This window comes from Vanessa cardui, chromosome 5, assembly GCF_905220365.1.
Source record: "Vanessa cardui chromosome 5, ilVanCard2.1, whole genome shotgun sequence".
In the NCBI taxonomy this organism is placed as follows: Eukaryota; Metazoa; Arthropoda; class Insecta; order Lepidoptera; family Nymphalidae; genus Vanessa; species Vanessa cardui.
In genome coordinates, this window is record NC_061127.1 from 4,799,190 (window position 1) to 4,816,364 (window position 17,175).

Here is a 17,175-nt window from a genome sequence, read left to right on the forward strand (position 1 = left end):
ATATATAAATTTATAATAGTACAATAATACTATACTGAAACTCTTGCAGTACCAGAATACATAATGTACTCGTCAGATGCGCAAGCGCATATAGCGGTGTACGATAGAAAAACAGGCACTAATTACTTTTATACTAAATGCTCCTTATGGTTGATCGTAGAATACTGCACCGGTCTCTTGGCATTTCGTTAGTCATTTTGTTACGTCCTTTAGTCTGTAAATTTCTGAATAAATAACGCAAAGATTTCTGCACAGCTCACAACAGAAGGATGCATGAGATTAACATCATTATATAAACAATTTATCAGTAACGTTGAAAGTTTGCCACCAATTCAAAAAAAAATGCATTTGAACATAGAAAAACAAAATATTAATTGTTAAAAAATTTAAGTCGTAAATTTAAATCAAACTATTACGATTATTCACAAATCGTTACTCGAAATTGCATTACTGATTTGGCTACATTGCTTCATTTTGGACACATTGTTGATAAGGTAAATAAATGTAAAACAAGTATAATTTCATGAAAAATATATTTATTATTTCATACAAATTGTAATTCAAGGTACAAACAATCCGAATTTCAATTTCGTATCTGATATAAATGCGTAGGCTCCGAAATAACACAAAGCAATTGTCATGATACTCCCTATAAGTCTACAGAACCAAACACATCCCAAATCACAGCACACGGGTCTCTGATTAGGTTGCTTCAACTTTCGTTTTCTCATTGGCTTCGTACATATTACTTGTTCTAAGCTAAAAATTTAAGTATGTCTTGATTATTTATAGGCAGGTGGTCTGGCAAATGAACAACCTGCTGACAAGTGATTACAAAATAGTGTTGAAGAGTAACCCTACCCTCCAATACGGTGTTATGTCATTTGATTCTATATCAAACTCAAAACTCAAACTCAAATATCTTTATTCAATATAGAAGTTTTACACTTTCTTATTGATGGTCAATTGAAACAGAACCACCGGTTCGAAAAAGAAAATACTGATCTGAGAAGAACCGGCGAAAAGGTGTGTTTAATAAATAATATTTATAATATCATACTTTATATCACATTATTATTACATATTATGAATACAGCAGGGGCTATTGAATTTACTTTGTTATATACAATTATTATAGTAATTGATTGAACAATAATTTGTAAAACTGTAATCAATATTGTTTTATATGGCATAGCATTTAATACAGACATGTAATACTGTTTCTTATTTTAAAAATGATTGAAATGTCATTAGAAAAAATTGGACGCTTGTAAAGAAAGATAGATAGATTGGAGCATCATTGTAAAACGTAATTTTAGTTTGCCATCCCGAACTACTGAAATTCAAATAGACATGTTCATTCACAATCGACCTTGGGAACTAAGATGCTATGTCCCAAGCGTTTATAGTTACACTCGCTCACTCGGCCTTCAATTTATTTCAAGTTCAAAAGTCAGACGATTTTGGCTCGAGCCTCTTTTTTGACATCACCTGCCACAAACCTTTCCTTTTAAACCTGATACTGAAACACGTGGAAGACAACCGAAGAAGTTGTTATTAACGCAAATACCACGTAGATGAAGTCTTTGAACTTATTTCTAGACACGTGATATTGGTAAATGGTTCCATTGGTAAATGGTTCCATAGTTCTCATAGACATATATTAGCTACTAGCTTTTGCCCGCGACTTCGTCCGCGTGGAATAGTGACTTCCGGCAGAAAAGTATAGATAGCTGTGCCTGTGACTTCGTCAACGTGTAACTCCTTGTGTGTTATTAAATTAAAATGTATTGGTAATATTATTTTCATCACGTTCACATGGGGCTTAAGTACCTATAGAACCAAAATACTTTAGCGCAAAGCTTCCGGGTAAACTATATTGAAAGTTGACCCGTCCGGCACGTGAAGATTTCTAGAACTGCTAACACGGGAAAGAGCAACGTATAACTGACCATGAGAGAAACAACTGACACCGAGATCTACTCCGGCAACATGAAAAGTCTGCCCTTGAGCCTTATTAATTGTCATTGCATAACACACCGAAACTGGGAATTGCGTCCTTTTAAATTGGAATGGAAAATTATTTGGTATTAAGGGTATTCTGGGAATAAAGACGGTTTCTCCTGCACCGCAACCTGTTAAAATTTGAGCCTCGATTATATTTTGTTGCAACTGGGTTACTTTTAGTCGAGTTCCATTGCAAAGTTTTGGTGGTCTTAAATTTCGGAGTAGAATAATCGGAATGCCAATTTTTAAACAAATTTCGTGAGAAGGAAGTCCGGGCATATTTAAAGAATTTAAAAATTCTATCGGGTAATTAATAGTTTCTTGTTTATCGACCATTCTATTTATTGATCTATAAACTTTGCTTTCCCCCTGTATGTTCGACAGTATTTTGTTATTAATCTCAGTTGCCTGATCATTGCGAGGAGTTAAAATAGATCTTTCGCATAGCCAAGAATTGTCCCTATTCAATATATTTGTTACGTCACCGTAAACTGACGATATAAGATGTGATTGAGATTGCACTATACAACATAATTCAGGCGTCAGAATAAGTTTTCCTTGGTGTAGTTGTGGATAGGTACCTTCACCAATCTTTAATAATGTATCAGAAAATTGACTATCATCCGGGTTATCTCCAGTTCTCACTCGCATGTTTATAGTCAAATGCACCGACTGTATATCACGCCACAAATAAGAGCTTTTCAGGCAAGCCCTAACCTCATCAGCTCGGGTTCCCCGTGGTATTACCGGTAAGGTTTGTCGGAAATCACCACAAAATAAAACCGTGATACCGCCCATTGGTCGATCATTTTGTCTTATATCCCTTAAAGTTCTATCTACTGCTTCTACTGCTTTTCGATGGGCCATCGTACATTCATCCCATATGATTAAATTACACTCGCGTAATACCTTAGCTTTGTCACTATTTCTTGAAATACTACAGGTTGGACTTTCCGTGCAATCTAAATCAATTGGTATTTTGAACATTGTGTGAGCCGTTTTACCTCCTGGTAGCAATGTTGCAGCTATCCCGGATGAAGCTACGGCAAGAGCTATTTTACGTTGATTTCGAACATAAGCCAATATTAATTTAGTCAAAAAGGTCTTTCCAGTTCCTCCAGGTGCATCTAAAAACCATATTGTTCCCAAATTATTTTGGACACTTCTGCACACGCGATCATAAACTGAACGTTGTTCTGCAGTCATTATTGGGATACCGTTTTCTAATGTTGTCAGCAGTTCCATTAAGTTGTAGCTAATCTCTGCGGAATATTCCCTATTAGTTACTTCTCCGACTGAGGTTGGTGTTGGCAAACCATATTCACATAGTGATTTACCGCCAACTGCTGTTAACTCATCCTGAAGAGCTAATAAGCACTGATTTATGGCAAGATCACGGAAATTATCATTAGTTGTGCCTTCATCGTTGTTAGATATATTTCTAAGAAAGTCTTCTGAAAATTTGTTTTTATATTTTTCCCATAATTGTACAGCATCTGACAAATTACAAAATGTGAGTAATGTTACAAATAAATTACGTAACCGTCTTGGATTATCACTAACACAGGATTCTGCTAAAGCGTCATCCCAATGCTGATCATTTTCTAGCAAATGACGCGCTTGGCAAGCTGCATGATAAGTGGGAAAAACAACATCGTCTACTTTTCTCAAATCTATAAATGAGGTTGGTCCTCGCACAGTATGTAATAATAATCGCAAATAGAAACACTCAGCGTTGTTAGGATGAACGGCGTATACTCTGCCAAGAACATGTTCTTTGAAAATACCTGACTCACCATCTACAGGCCTGCCACGGCGTCTTCGATTAAAGACACCTCGTTGCTTATCGTAGGTATAATACGATGGAACTTCCTCATATAAAAGAGATTTTGCAAAATCATCAGTTTGGCAAAGTCGAAAGAATGCTAATAAAGTTGTTTGTCTAGGGTTCTCTAACCGTTCTGTGACATTTTCGGCGTTGAAATATATACGTTGACCACCTTCAAGATGAACATCCAGATGAGTCACAGGTGGAAATCTTTCATGAATGTTGAAACTTAAGATCCGCCACACAGCTTCTGAAGAACTTATATATCTGCCTGACTGATATCTTGTAACTTCATCATGTTCATTTCTCAAAGCAAATGTAGCTTGGTCACTGCCCTTATTAATGTACTTACAAATATATTTTATTGACTCTACACTATTACACATTTCAACATTTATGTGAGCTTGAAATGCTCTGGACAACACAGGAGAATACGGAACGACCCACCTATTGTCTAAAATAACCTGTTGTCCAGATACTCGCTTTTCAACAGTGAAACCACCAGTATCTCTTGAACGGCGACGATATAATGGGTATCCATCATGTCCTGTTACAGTTTCATCCACTAAGGCTTTTGGATATCTTTTAGTGCAACGACCGTCTTGCATGCAAGGAGAATTTCCGTTAAATACACCACATGGACCATGTATCATATGAGATTTAACAATGTCGTATAACTCAGGATCTGCAATCGGACTTGGAATTTCAGCACTGATTAAACTGTCTACATCATTAGGTCGAACCTTATCTTTTAACCAAACCAGGATATGTGCGTGGGGTAAGCCGCGTTTTCGCCATTCAACACTATACATGTAACATAATGCTTCTCCAAAAATGTTATCTTTGGTAAGTAGATCTATCATTGATTTTAATTTTAAATGAAAAACTCTTGCGATGATATCATGACGGTCATGCGGTGCTTGACCCTCAAGAAGCTCCCGAGTGATTTCATCCCACTTAGGATTGGTAGTTACAGTAATAAATAAGTCGGGACGTCCATATTTTCTCACGTAACAAAAAGCATCTTGAGTACGTTCGTGCATGTAGCGTGGACCACCAGTAAAAGAAGAGGGCAAAATAACTAAACGGCCCATATTCACCGTATCATTATCTTGCTGCATGGCGTCGCGAAGGTGCACGTATTCTTCAGCGCGCAGCTGCCTTTGATTAGATCGTATGTAAACTAATCTTTCGGTTTCAATTTTTGCGTACATGTCTACAATAAACTGATTGAATAAGCCACGAAAACGTTGCAAGTATACAAACCTATTCCGTCTTACTTGCAAGTGGTAACAGTAAAATTGAAGGCATGAAATCTTTTTATTATAAATAGGTGCGCCTGTACGCGGATCAGTTTGGTATAAAGCAAAATTATAACCATCTTCCCCTCGACAATATATCAAAGGATATTGCAAACTGTCGTAAGCTCTGTGGGTTTCGTAAATACGTTGCAAACGATTGTCTCTAGAACGGATAACGATATCACGCCTATCACATTCCTGGTCGACCAATACCACAGCAACTTCATTCGTGGATGGAGCATTGTAACGCCCAGGGTGCTCCTGCGTTGGACGCCTATCGGCATTTATAACAATTTTATAATTGTTATCATGATCTCCAGGAAGAGCTTCTAATGCCGATTTAAAACTGCATACATACGAATTAACCTGATGCAACATGTTCTGAAGTTGTGAAATGAGTTCAGCATTTAAATTCGGGAAATATTGATTTCTTATATTCGACTGTTCGTCGTAGTCGGATACAAAATATATTTGAAGAAACTTAGGTTGGTCTTCAGGCAAAAGAGATCCTATCAAATGGTAAACTTGACCTTGTATCTTAAAAGTAGGCATGAAAGGACCTTCGGAGATTTGTTGCGCACCAAAGGATGTCATCTGAAATGCACTATTATAAGTGCGAATGTTGTCTAAAAACTGTTTAGATTGCACATGTTCCCCCAAAAGTAGTGATTTCAAAGGTTCCGGTGGGTCTTCGAATGAAGGCAAATTTATTTTGCCTCCAGAACAACAGAAACCAGCCGACTCCTTACTCCACTTTGAAGCATTACAAAAGGAACATACCACGTTCATATCGCCGATTACAGAAGATGATTTGTAATCAATTGTGAGGTTATAAGCAAACCCACTTTTATATTTGTCGGACCATGCCACCGTATTTCTAGGTTGGTCTTCTATGTATACATCTAAGTTATTAAGACTATGTCGAAATCTGTCTGCAGTAAGACGGGCCTCTCGCTGTTCGTCCGTTTCAAGAGACCGAATATTTTCGATTCTTAATCTTTCATTAGACAAACTTATTAATCGTTCTTGTCTCAAAGAATTGTAATGTTCGCGTACCGACTCTAGTCGTTGTTCATGCTCATGTTCATCTTCGAGAGATCTAATAATATTGTGGTGCACCCTATCATTTGTCAAACGGTCTTCATATTGAGTAAAAGTTTCAGATTCCCGAGATAAAATATGACGTTCGCGGTCAGCTGTGAGACGCAATTCCCTCTCAGTGGAGGTTTCTGACTCGCGAGACAATATATGACGTTCGCGGTCAGCTGTGAGACGCAATTCCCTCTCAGTGAAGGTTTCTGACTCGCGAGACAATATATGACGTTCGCGGTCAGCTGTGAGACGCAATTCCCTCTCAGTGAAGGTTTCTGACTCGCGAGATAATGCATGCCGTTCGCGGGCAGCTGTGAGACGCAATTCCCTCTCAGTGAAGGTTTCTGACTCGCGAGATAATGCATGCCGTTCGCCGTCAGCTGTGAGACGTAATTCCCTTTCAGTAAATGTTTCAGACTCGCGAGATAAAGTTTGTCGTTCGCGGTCAGCTGTGAGACGCAATTCTCGCTGTGAAGCAGTTTCAGCTGCTCGGGATAACACATGTTGTTCTCGGTCAATGGTAAGCCTCAGCTCTCGTTGAGAAAAGCTTTGAGACGCCCGTGATGTAGCTCGTCTCTCTCTGTCAGCTGCTAATCGCATCTCTCTCTCTGAAGAGCTTTCATTGGCTCGAGAAGTTGAGGCACTAACTCTCATAGAGTTTAACCGATGTGCTCTTTCCTCTGCCGATTCTTGAGAACGCGCATTTCTCATCCTCTTAGCATCTCTCGAATTTCGAGATAAAGATGGTCTTTTTTTAGGTGGCATTGTGTATTTTCAATCAACAGTAACCAAAGCTACCTTACACTTACGAAACCTATTAATATTATATAATAACTAAATATGGTATATAATTAAACACTACTTACATATATAGTAATAATTATATGATATACTTATATAGTAATAATTATTATTATATGATAATTACGAAAATAAACTATTAATATAATTAAACACTACCACAATAACTAAAATGCGTACCTACTACTACTTCACTTATAAAGAAATAAAATTTTAACTAATAATATGCTTAGACTAAAAGTCGCGCTGAAAAGCACGGTTGGTAAATAACAATTATTGTCTGTCAATAAGGTCGAACACTCTAAACGTCTATTCGCATCAACAGCCAAATATTGTATGAAGCTCGCGCGCGGACCCGCCGCCTTTTTATACCTCCCGCGGCGTAGCGCGTCGAACGCGGCAACCGATACACAAAAATAATCCTTATGGCATGATTCTGTATTCACGCGCGATGACTTATAGCGTATTTCATGTATAACTTTGGTGTTTCTACACCGATTTACATGATTCTTTTTTTTATTGAATAGGTAATAAAGTGAACTTTTGTAATTAGGGATGAGTGAGAGTATTGTAAACGTAAGAACTAAGAGTAGACAAATATAGTCAGAAAGCGCCGAATTGCTAAGCTTCCGGAAGTTTCACGTGTTATTGTGAGTCAACTATGAAAGATAGACATATGCTGTCGAGGAATTTATTTTTATATAATAATTTAAGATTCTATGTAGCTTTAACCATTAAGGCTGCACACGCGACGGAAGCTTAAAAAATGGAGTAATTTTTCCCGTTTTCCCAATATTTCCCTTCACTGCTCTACTCCTATTGATCGTAGCGTAATGAAAAGTATACTATAACCTGCCCAGGAGTAGGAAGAATAATTGTGCCAAATTTCGTTAAAATCCGTCGAGTAGTTTTTGTTTCTATAACGAATATACAGACAGACAGACAGACAGACAAAAATTTTACTGATTGCATTTTTGGCACCAGTAGCGATCCCTTATCATCCCTTGATAGTTTTTTTTTAAATAAATTTCATGTACAGAAATGGCCTCTCTACAGATTTATTATAAGTATAGATTATTGTGGGTATATAGTGCTGAAACTTTTAAAAGTAGGTAGAACGCTACCGATAGGCAAATATTTTTATTTATGATTTATTTGCATGAAAATATATTTGAAAAAGTTTGAGAACAGTTGATGGTAATTATGAATTGTGATAGAAAATAAATATCAAGATTAAATGCAAGCATATATCTTTATAAATATAATCTCGCATCTACCTGCGTGTGTGTGTGTGTGTGTACTATAGCTGTGTGTGTACAGTAGAACTATATAATATAAAGTCAAGCCTGGTGCAGCAACAATTTATTTACTTTTTATCGATACACAATTTAAAAAATAAAAAACGCACGGTGCTCGCTTGCCACTGCATACTCGTACATAATAGTAGTATAATTAATTTATATTGTCAGTGTTCAGAATCGAGACGATATGAAATAAAACGGTAATAAAGGTTTATTTGCAAAAGAAATTAAAGTTAAACTGGAAACGGTCGTGTCTATACAATGTTTGTATGTATATTTTACCAATGTATACTATTTTTCTCACTTCCCGGTACTGCCAAGCAAGATGATTATTATGCAAAAACTTAGTCGTACTTATCTGTCCTCGCATTTGAAACCGCAACCTTCAGTTAAACTTCATTTTTCCTAAACCATCTCGAATCTTATTCGTCAATATTATTATTTATCATTTTATCAAGAATTTGAGATAGTTATACAGAATATGGAGTCGAGATGGCCCAGTGGTTAGAATGCGTGCATCTTAACCGATGATTGCGGGTTCAAATTCAGGCAAGCACCGCTGATTCATGTGCTTAATTTGACTTTATAATTCATTTCGTGCTCAACAATGAAGGAAAATATCGTGAGAAAACCTGCACGTGACCAATTTCATAGAAATTCTGCCACTATACTCCAGCCACATTCGATCTGGAATTTTAGTAAACAAACCATGTGTCATCATAATTAGGGTTGATACACTCTTAATAAAAAATAATAATTATTAAAATTACAACTATATTCATTATAACACAATTTCCTGTTTAAACACAAAAAATTTAATTTAATACAGAATCCAAAAAAATTATTTAGCCGGTCAATACATAATTTATATGAAAATTTGCTTAAAATAAAAGTTTAAAAATCTTTAATTACCACTATAATATTACTACAAAACTAACAACCCTATATTTTAATATTGACGTAAAGAAATCGCAGGTTTGTAACATTTGGAGTGTTTTTTAAGCAATTGGCAGATTTAGGAAGGTATATAATAGCGATACAGCATCTTCGTAATTGGTGGTGTATATTTTTAGTCGTATAATTTTAATTTTAAATAAAAATATATACTTATCGCGCATTCCTAATAAAGTATAAAATATTAATGCTTAAAAAACATACTAATACACTAGCATACCAACAGACGCTGCTTTTTCTAGTATTAGAGCAATTGTAATCTCAAACCTCCCATTGACCCATTCAAATATACACAAAATTAATCTAAATGAGACCTGTCGTTTGGGAGGCGATAGATAAAGTTAATAAAGCGAATTATATAACTACGAGGTAATTTCTGGTATCATTTTAAAATCTACATTATTCCAGATGATCATAAGTATTATAATTATAAACAAGAATGCGCTTAGTCCTTTGTCTTAAATATTTTATTATTCATCATCAATTTTAATTTTTATTAATATCAAAAATAATTGTTTTACATATTTCTAAAAATGTTTTGAGCATCTGCCTGACGTTGGTTGCTAAGCAACGCTTTGTTATTAAACATTCCACATCGAATTTGGCTGGAGTATAGTGTATTCCACCAACCGGAAATTTGAACAGCGTGGTGGAATATGTTTCAAACCTTCTCCTCAAAGAGAAAGTAGGCCTTCAGCCCAGCAGTGGGAATTTACAGGCTGTTGTTGTTGTATACAAAATATACGAAATTAAGTAGTATCTATTATTTATGATTTGGACTTTACCATCGTCTCTCGAATACTTAAATGTCATCTTCAATAATAAAAAATAAGCGCTCCCATAAGGTTTTTCCTTATCTTTTTTTGATGGTAAGGTAATAGTAATTAATTTTCTTACAAGATAAAACGATGCTTCATAAAGGATCCAGATTTGGAAAACGAGTTGGAATTTAGAGAATAACGTTACAGACATTTTGTATTTCGACCTCTTTGATAGGTTGGACCAGATAGTGAATGTGTTTATTTTAAATGGAATTATACTCACAGTATAGCTTTATGCTTTTCATTCCCTTCCATATATTTAGCCTTGTATAAACCACGTACCGTCAGCCATATATCTGAAAATTATATTAATAAAATTTCCAATGACAGTTTGTTTGTAATGCGTCTACAACTATCCAAACGAACTTATGATCATGCTTACCCCCTGCCTTACAATAACACAATATACTTTAAAATCTTTAGTCCCAAATTCAAAATCCAGGACTATACTTTAGGACTTATAGGACTTAATTTGGTTTAGTCGGTAACTCAGGACTTCTGTCTTTAATCTTATATTGCCATTATGGTAAAAAATAAACCGATCTATTTCAAAATATAACTATGTACTAACAAACAACCTAGTAGTAAATATTTGGAAGGATTTTACTCATACATTAATTACTTATCTATTCTGATTTCATACTGAGGTAAAATTTGTTGTAACTCCAAAACTATTGATCCAATTCCAAAAATCTTTGTACAGGTAGAAAGTTACATGAATCCTGAGTGTTATAAGATACTACTTATGTATATTTATATGTTATTACATCACAAACCAGGGTGAGTCGCTATCGCTTTTGATTTCAAATTTGTGTATGATTAATAAATTCGGGCATTAATACTAGTTTTTATCAATTAAGTTCCTATTTTTTTTTATGTATTTTTAAACACAATATTTTCTTAGAACCACTGTGGTTACTTATTTGATATTTAATTTTCTTTATGAGCGGATGACATTATATTCTTTATAAAAATATCTTGGAATTTAGTCGTAACTTCTCTTACATGCCCTTTATATGCTAAAAATAACTTGCTCCGTGCTCGTAAAATATATTATTTATTTAAGTAATATAAGACACATACATACTTCTGTCGCATGTCGTACCGCATATTATATGACACGTAATTTACTTTAGTTATATACAAAATGAAACAGAAGAATAAAATCAACGTTACGGCAAACGCTACGAATTCCAAGTACCACAAAACATTTGTAAATATTCCATTCATAATGCTTTTTTATCTGTTTCGTTTATTTACAATAATATTGATAGATATGTTTTTTTTTCTTTTATCTGTCACAAAACAGCCTGTACTTTTTTTGGAATGTTACATAAGTATTACTATTGTCATTAATTTTATTTTTTTTAATACTTCCCTCATACAATTATGTTGTTAAATTAAAAAATAAACATAGACATCGACTCTTCATTACAATTTTATTTCGTCAAAAGCCTGCGAAGCAATTTACCAGTTAATTTTATAAAAAAACATTCCTCAAAGTTAATATCGATTGTTGTCTAGACAAACGAATTTCGAAACTTTTATTTTATTACTAAGTCATTATATTATAACAATATAAAAACATAATTGTATCACTATCTTACTTTCCATTTCTTTCAGTTTTAATAATATTATCTCAATTGAATGTATTTGTACAAATTACAGTCAATTTGCTGTTATAAGCTTTTGCGGTTTAAAAAAGAGAGTATTAATTTTGTTAAACAAAAAAGCCACAATAATAAGTTTTTAGTTTCTTTAGCCAGATTTTTTCAGTTCAGGGTATTTTCTTTTCCGAACCATTAGTAGTGTTTAACTTGACAATTAATATGAATTTATTATTCTATATAAGGTAATTTATTTTAATTCTGAACAAGTTTAATTGAGCTTTGAATCAATTATAAATTTTATAATTTAACGCTACATTTTTTTTTGTAACTTCGATTTGCCTTCGTGTGGCATATTTTTTATTTATTAAAAACTTTTTGTAGTTTTCTTTGCAGTCGAAGTTTTACTTTCGGCAGCAAATCAAATAAAAAAAACAATAGCACTAAGCAGATTAAATCTTACTGAATATAAGAGAATAATTATTAATAATTCTATGAGATTTAAGTATTTTGGTTGTTCTCAGAAGATGATAAATGATTAAGTAATATAGAAAGCGCGCTTCAACAATTTGTATGACTATGAACTAAAAAGAGATACAAACTAATTACTGTACTGTGTAAGCTAATTTTATTTCAATTAAGTTTTTTACAGGATGTACGAGGAGCGCAAGTAATTACTTTTAAATTTCTTTTCAGTGAAAGTGAAGTGATATCTTAAGCGCCTATAAAATATGTATTCATTGCTTTAATAAATTCATATCATAAAAGCAAAAGCAAATATTTTTTACAAAGTAAGATCGATTACGATTCTTTAAAGTCTGATATTGAAAACCGTTATTTATTTTTATTATTATTTTCGTTGTTCAGTTATTTATTCATTCAATTCAATCATTGCTATCAACTTTATTAATATTTATGTTTCATTTTTCTCGCTAAGAGCTAAGTTTGTCACCTCAATAAAACTACAATTATATGACGCAACAGTTTGTTTGACTAGTTGTTGATTTTTATATATGATGCTTTATACAGACCCAAACAAAATAGTACAAAGGCTGAAAATTAAAAGTAAGAAGGTATTAAAAAAACATATATTGTTTAGAAAAAACTGTGTATCGACAACAGCGCTACCAATCTGATTTAACAATAAAAATTTAGTAAAAAATTGGTAAAAAAAATTTAAATAATTTTATTAAATAATATCACTTTGTATTTTCAAATGTAAAAAAAAAATTACTACTGAGTTTCTGACCGGATCTTTTCGGTAAAATCTACTTTCCGAAGCGGTGGTAGCTTCACTTAATTGTAAAATTGGTTCTGTACATCACAGCAATGCGCCACCAGCCTTGTTTGCCATATTATGTCACTTGTTCCTACAATTCCATTGCTTAAGCATCCCTCAAACTTAAATGCGATAATAGTGAGTATTGCCGCTTGTCATTAGAATATCTGGTGGTACCCATCCAACCAGACCTGTATAAAGGCCTACCGCAAATTAAAGTATAATGATATTGTATTCTTTTTTCATTATTTTTCCAGTATGATTTGTATATAGGTATTATATTACTATTAATCTAACCCAAAAACATAGTTATGACAGGTTTTACAGTTGAAAAATAAGTTAAATATCACTATGTATTACGTTCATGAACTATGAGAAAGCAATATACGTATCCCTAAGAATAGCCAAATTTAAATGTCTCGTCAAATTTTATCGAGATTGCAGAAAACTATAACAAAATTGGTAATTATTTTATTTAATACAATTCAAAATTAACCATTCTCCATTTTATAAAAATATTAGTCTCTGGATTATGATGTAAATAATTTATCTGTCTAATGCTGTAGTCATCATGAGTTGTCAACTTGTCAATGATGATAACGTCAGTTGTCATACGTCAAGTACATGAAATACTCAGCTGTTATTGCTGATAAGATCAAATTCTAAGGTTTCTTTCGAAAATGAGCAATACATATTTAATTTTTAAACGAAGTCATCTAATACGTCTAATAAAATTAAGCAAACGTAAATGATTCCGAATACTTGACTAGTTATTTTAGTATAGTTGAAGTTAACGAAAAAATCAGTGCAATAAAATATGAACTAAGTAAATATCAATACGTTATGTATGACTATTACGAATTTGAAGATCGTAAAATGAAAGGTCTTCGCGATTGGCGTAAAGCGCTTAGGACACCAGCCACATATAGAGTTGGCAATGCAGTGAGACTCCAACCACATTTTATGTTTCTAATCATACTTATAGGTGTTTTTCTATTAATATTATTTTATTATAACTGGTGTACGAGTGAATCAGTTCCTTCCGTACACCAATGGACTAGAAATTCGTGGCCATATAACGCTACATATCCTTTAACCGCGCCATTTCAATCAGGGAATGTGATAACCTATAAAATTGGTATTGTAGCTGATTTAGACACCAATTCTAAAAGCCATACAAAGCCTAATACATTTAATAGCTATCTAAAAAGAGGATTTCTAAGTTATGATGCTGCAAAGCAATATGTTACCGTGACTTGGGACAAACAGCCCACAACTATACTGTCTTCAACTTATGCACAGAAAGGACGAGGCATGGAACTGTCTGAGCTAATAGTCTATAACGGCAGATTACTTACTTTTGATGATCGATCTGGCATGGTAAATAATATTTGTCATAAGATTGTAATAATTAATTATTTGTTTCTTAGAAAAAGTTTCATGTCAAAATATATTCAATTTAAAAGTAATAATTTATTTAAAGTTTTTTAATGTTATAATTTACTAGGTTTTTGAAATAATAAACAATAAAATGGTGCCATGGGTTATATTGTCAGATGGTAATGGCCATAATGAGAAAGGATTCAAGTCTGAGTGGGCAACGATAAAAGACCAGATATTATATGTCGGGTCAATGGGAAAAGAATGGACAACTGCAAGTGGAGAGTTTGAGAGCTTTGACCCCATGTGGGTAAAGGCTATAAATATGCACGGAGAGGTAAACTATTGTAATATATTTGTAACAATAACAATAACTACATAATTTTGGCATAAAATCAATAAATTATATAGAAATTCTGCTTGACCAAATGCTATGCTTGCTTTATGTTTGGACATCATTTGATTTAAATTGGCATTTACCCCCATTTGTATGCAGTCTACTCAAAATAAGCACTGATGATCTACACAGACATATATTTATTAAGCACAGCCTGATTGAAATCTAAAACTTTTTAAAGCTACTTTAATTACTTAAGTACTTTAATTGCCAGTACAATAAGGCTTTGCTTGTCCAAGCTTCCTAATCAAGTTTTACCAGTCTTTGTTATTGTGATAAAGTATGTAAAATGAATGCCTGTGTAAGCAAATGACACATGAGATATAAACATCTTAAATATTAAAATGGAGTAACATTACCAATGAAAAGGGTGGATTATACTTATAACAGAATCTAATTAAAATAAATTCTAGTATTTGATCAGTCTACAGGATATTGTAAAATTAACTATATGTAAATGTAAAGTATGAGATTTTCCTCATTTCATTGAAATTTATTGGAATAAACATAAATGACAAATGAAATTATATATTTAATAAGTAATAACAGACATTTATAATTGTAGGTACAACACCAAAACTGGGTACACCAATTTAAGGCCATCCGACTCTCAATAGGGATTCAATGGCCCGGCTACATGATTCATGAGTCCGGAGTATGGTCAAGTATAAACGAAAAATGGTATTTCTTGCCGAGGAGATGTAGTCATGAATCATATAATGAAACAAGGGATGAAGTCATGGGCTGCAATTATTTGATTTCTGCTGATAGTGATTTTAATAATGTTAAAGCTAAAGAGGTAAGTTTTTGGCATTGAATACATTAAATACAAAACATTACTATTGTTAATATTTTATCTGTGACTGCTACCTAAGTGTCAAAAATATTTTTATAATATATTATCTATAGGTTGTTGTGGGTGAATAAAATGATCATGGGTGAAAGTCACAGTCGCCATTTTTAAAGGAAACAAGACAAATGATACTGCATAAGTGTGTGTGCTTACATTACTATGATCTCTATTCCTTCACTCTCATAATCCAATGGGATACGGCACGAACGTTTAGACACGCGATCAAAGGATATTCAAGTTTTTGAGGTGTTTGTAGTATGATAACATCCAACATAGAACTGCTTTTAAAAATAAACCTATTTTTTTAAACAGGAATACAAAAAAAAGTATCTGGTTTTTTGTAGTTATAATATAAGCGATATTGCTAAAATAAGAGTTATAGTAAATACCGTAATAAGACCATATCTGAAAATACCATAAACAAAATCAATAATGACCGGGTTACACGGAAGCTTAAACATACCTTTATTTTTATCGCACGTCAATTTTGAATATCAATGAACCTTGTTATCACAAAAGCTAACATCCTGGTTCAATATCATTATTATACAATATCGATTATGAATTGTTTTTTATCTTGTTACCTAATATCCATTTAAACACAAGTTTGTTACTTTTTTTTGCTTATTAAGTTCGTAAACTTTTATTAATTTTTGTCCCATCAAATTCTCAAAAAAAAAAACACCTAAATCTGATCAGTCTTCAGTTTGTATTTGAATGAAGTATCTTTTTGTGACTGGTGTTGGATTTCTGACCAATTGAACCACAGTGGGTATATGAAAGACTGTGTTTGCACATACACTTGTCTGAAAAACGCTGTTCTATTTTCGAATGTAAAATCAACGACGGTTAATAATAATATGTTGTTAATTTAATTTAGTTATAAAAATGTATATTTATTTTAATACTATATTTACTTTGCAGATTGTAAAGCATCAACCAAAGCTTGGCTTCTCCACGTTCAAATTCATTCCTGGTTCGAAAGACAAAGCGATCGTTGCCTTAAAAACAACAGAATACGAAGGTAAAACCGCCACATACATCACCGCATTCACAACAGACGGTACTGTGCTACTACAAGATACATTTGTGGAAAATCAGAAATACGAAGGCATTGAATTTATATGAAGCCGACATTCCAATGAAAACGCTGAAAATTTCAAATTTCGAATTACATACGAACAATTGCCATATACAAAAAAAAGCCTGTAGGACTATTCTGTAACCAAGAAATTCGAAAATCACCGCAGAACACAAACTTGAGAGTTATATACGAAAAGATTATAAAATGTATTGTATACATGTATCAAAATGGCGTATCACTTTAAGTCGGTTGTGAATATTCCACGAGTGAGATACAAAGTGACTAACAGAATAGCACTGCAGTTATTAAGAAGTAAAATAAATGAAGATTGTCATCATTACGTTTTTATACATAATAATTAATAATGGCATTTAAGCACAAGCGTTAGTAAAATTTTCTATAGCTAATATGTAAATAAATAAATTATAATTTGGTTACAATTTTAAGTATTTTATTTAACATATAAAAAT

General features: G+C 33.1%; 1 protein-coding gene and 1 long non-coding RNA gene across 2 annotated transcripts; one reads left to right on the forward strand and one right to left on the reverse strand.

Moving 5' to 3' along the window:
- Positions 1-595: 595 nt before the first annotated feature.
- On the reverse strand, positions 596-11,342 carry LOC124529943. Its single transcript, XR_006966445.1, has 3 exons — positions 11,193-11,342; positions 10,329-10,401; positions 596-759 (listed from the first exon to the last, which is right to left on the reverse strand). It is a non-coding gene; the product is annotated as an uncharacterized LOC124529943 (long non-coding RNA).
- A 2,249-nt stretch (positions 11,343-13,591) lies between these two features.
- Positions 13,592-17,145, forward strand: LOC124529935 (apyrase). Its single transcript, XM_047103885.1, has 4 exons — positions 13,592-14,371; positions 14,499-14,708; positions 15,334-15,567; positions 16,546-17,145. The coding sequence occupies exons 1-4, from the start codon at positions 13,835-13,837 to the stop codon at positions 16,747-16,749; spliced, it is 1,185 nt and encodes a 394-aa protein (XP_046959841.1). The 5' UTR covers positions 13,592-13,834; the 3' UTR covers positions 16,750-17,145.
- The last annotated feature ends 30 nt before the right edge of the window (positions 17,146-17,175 follow it).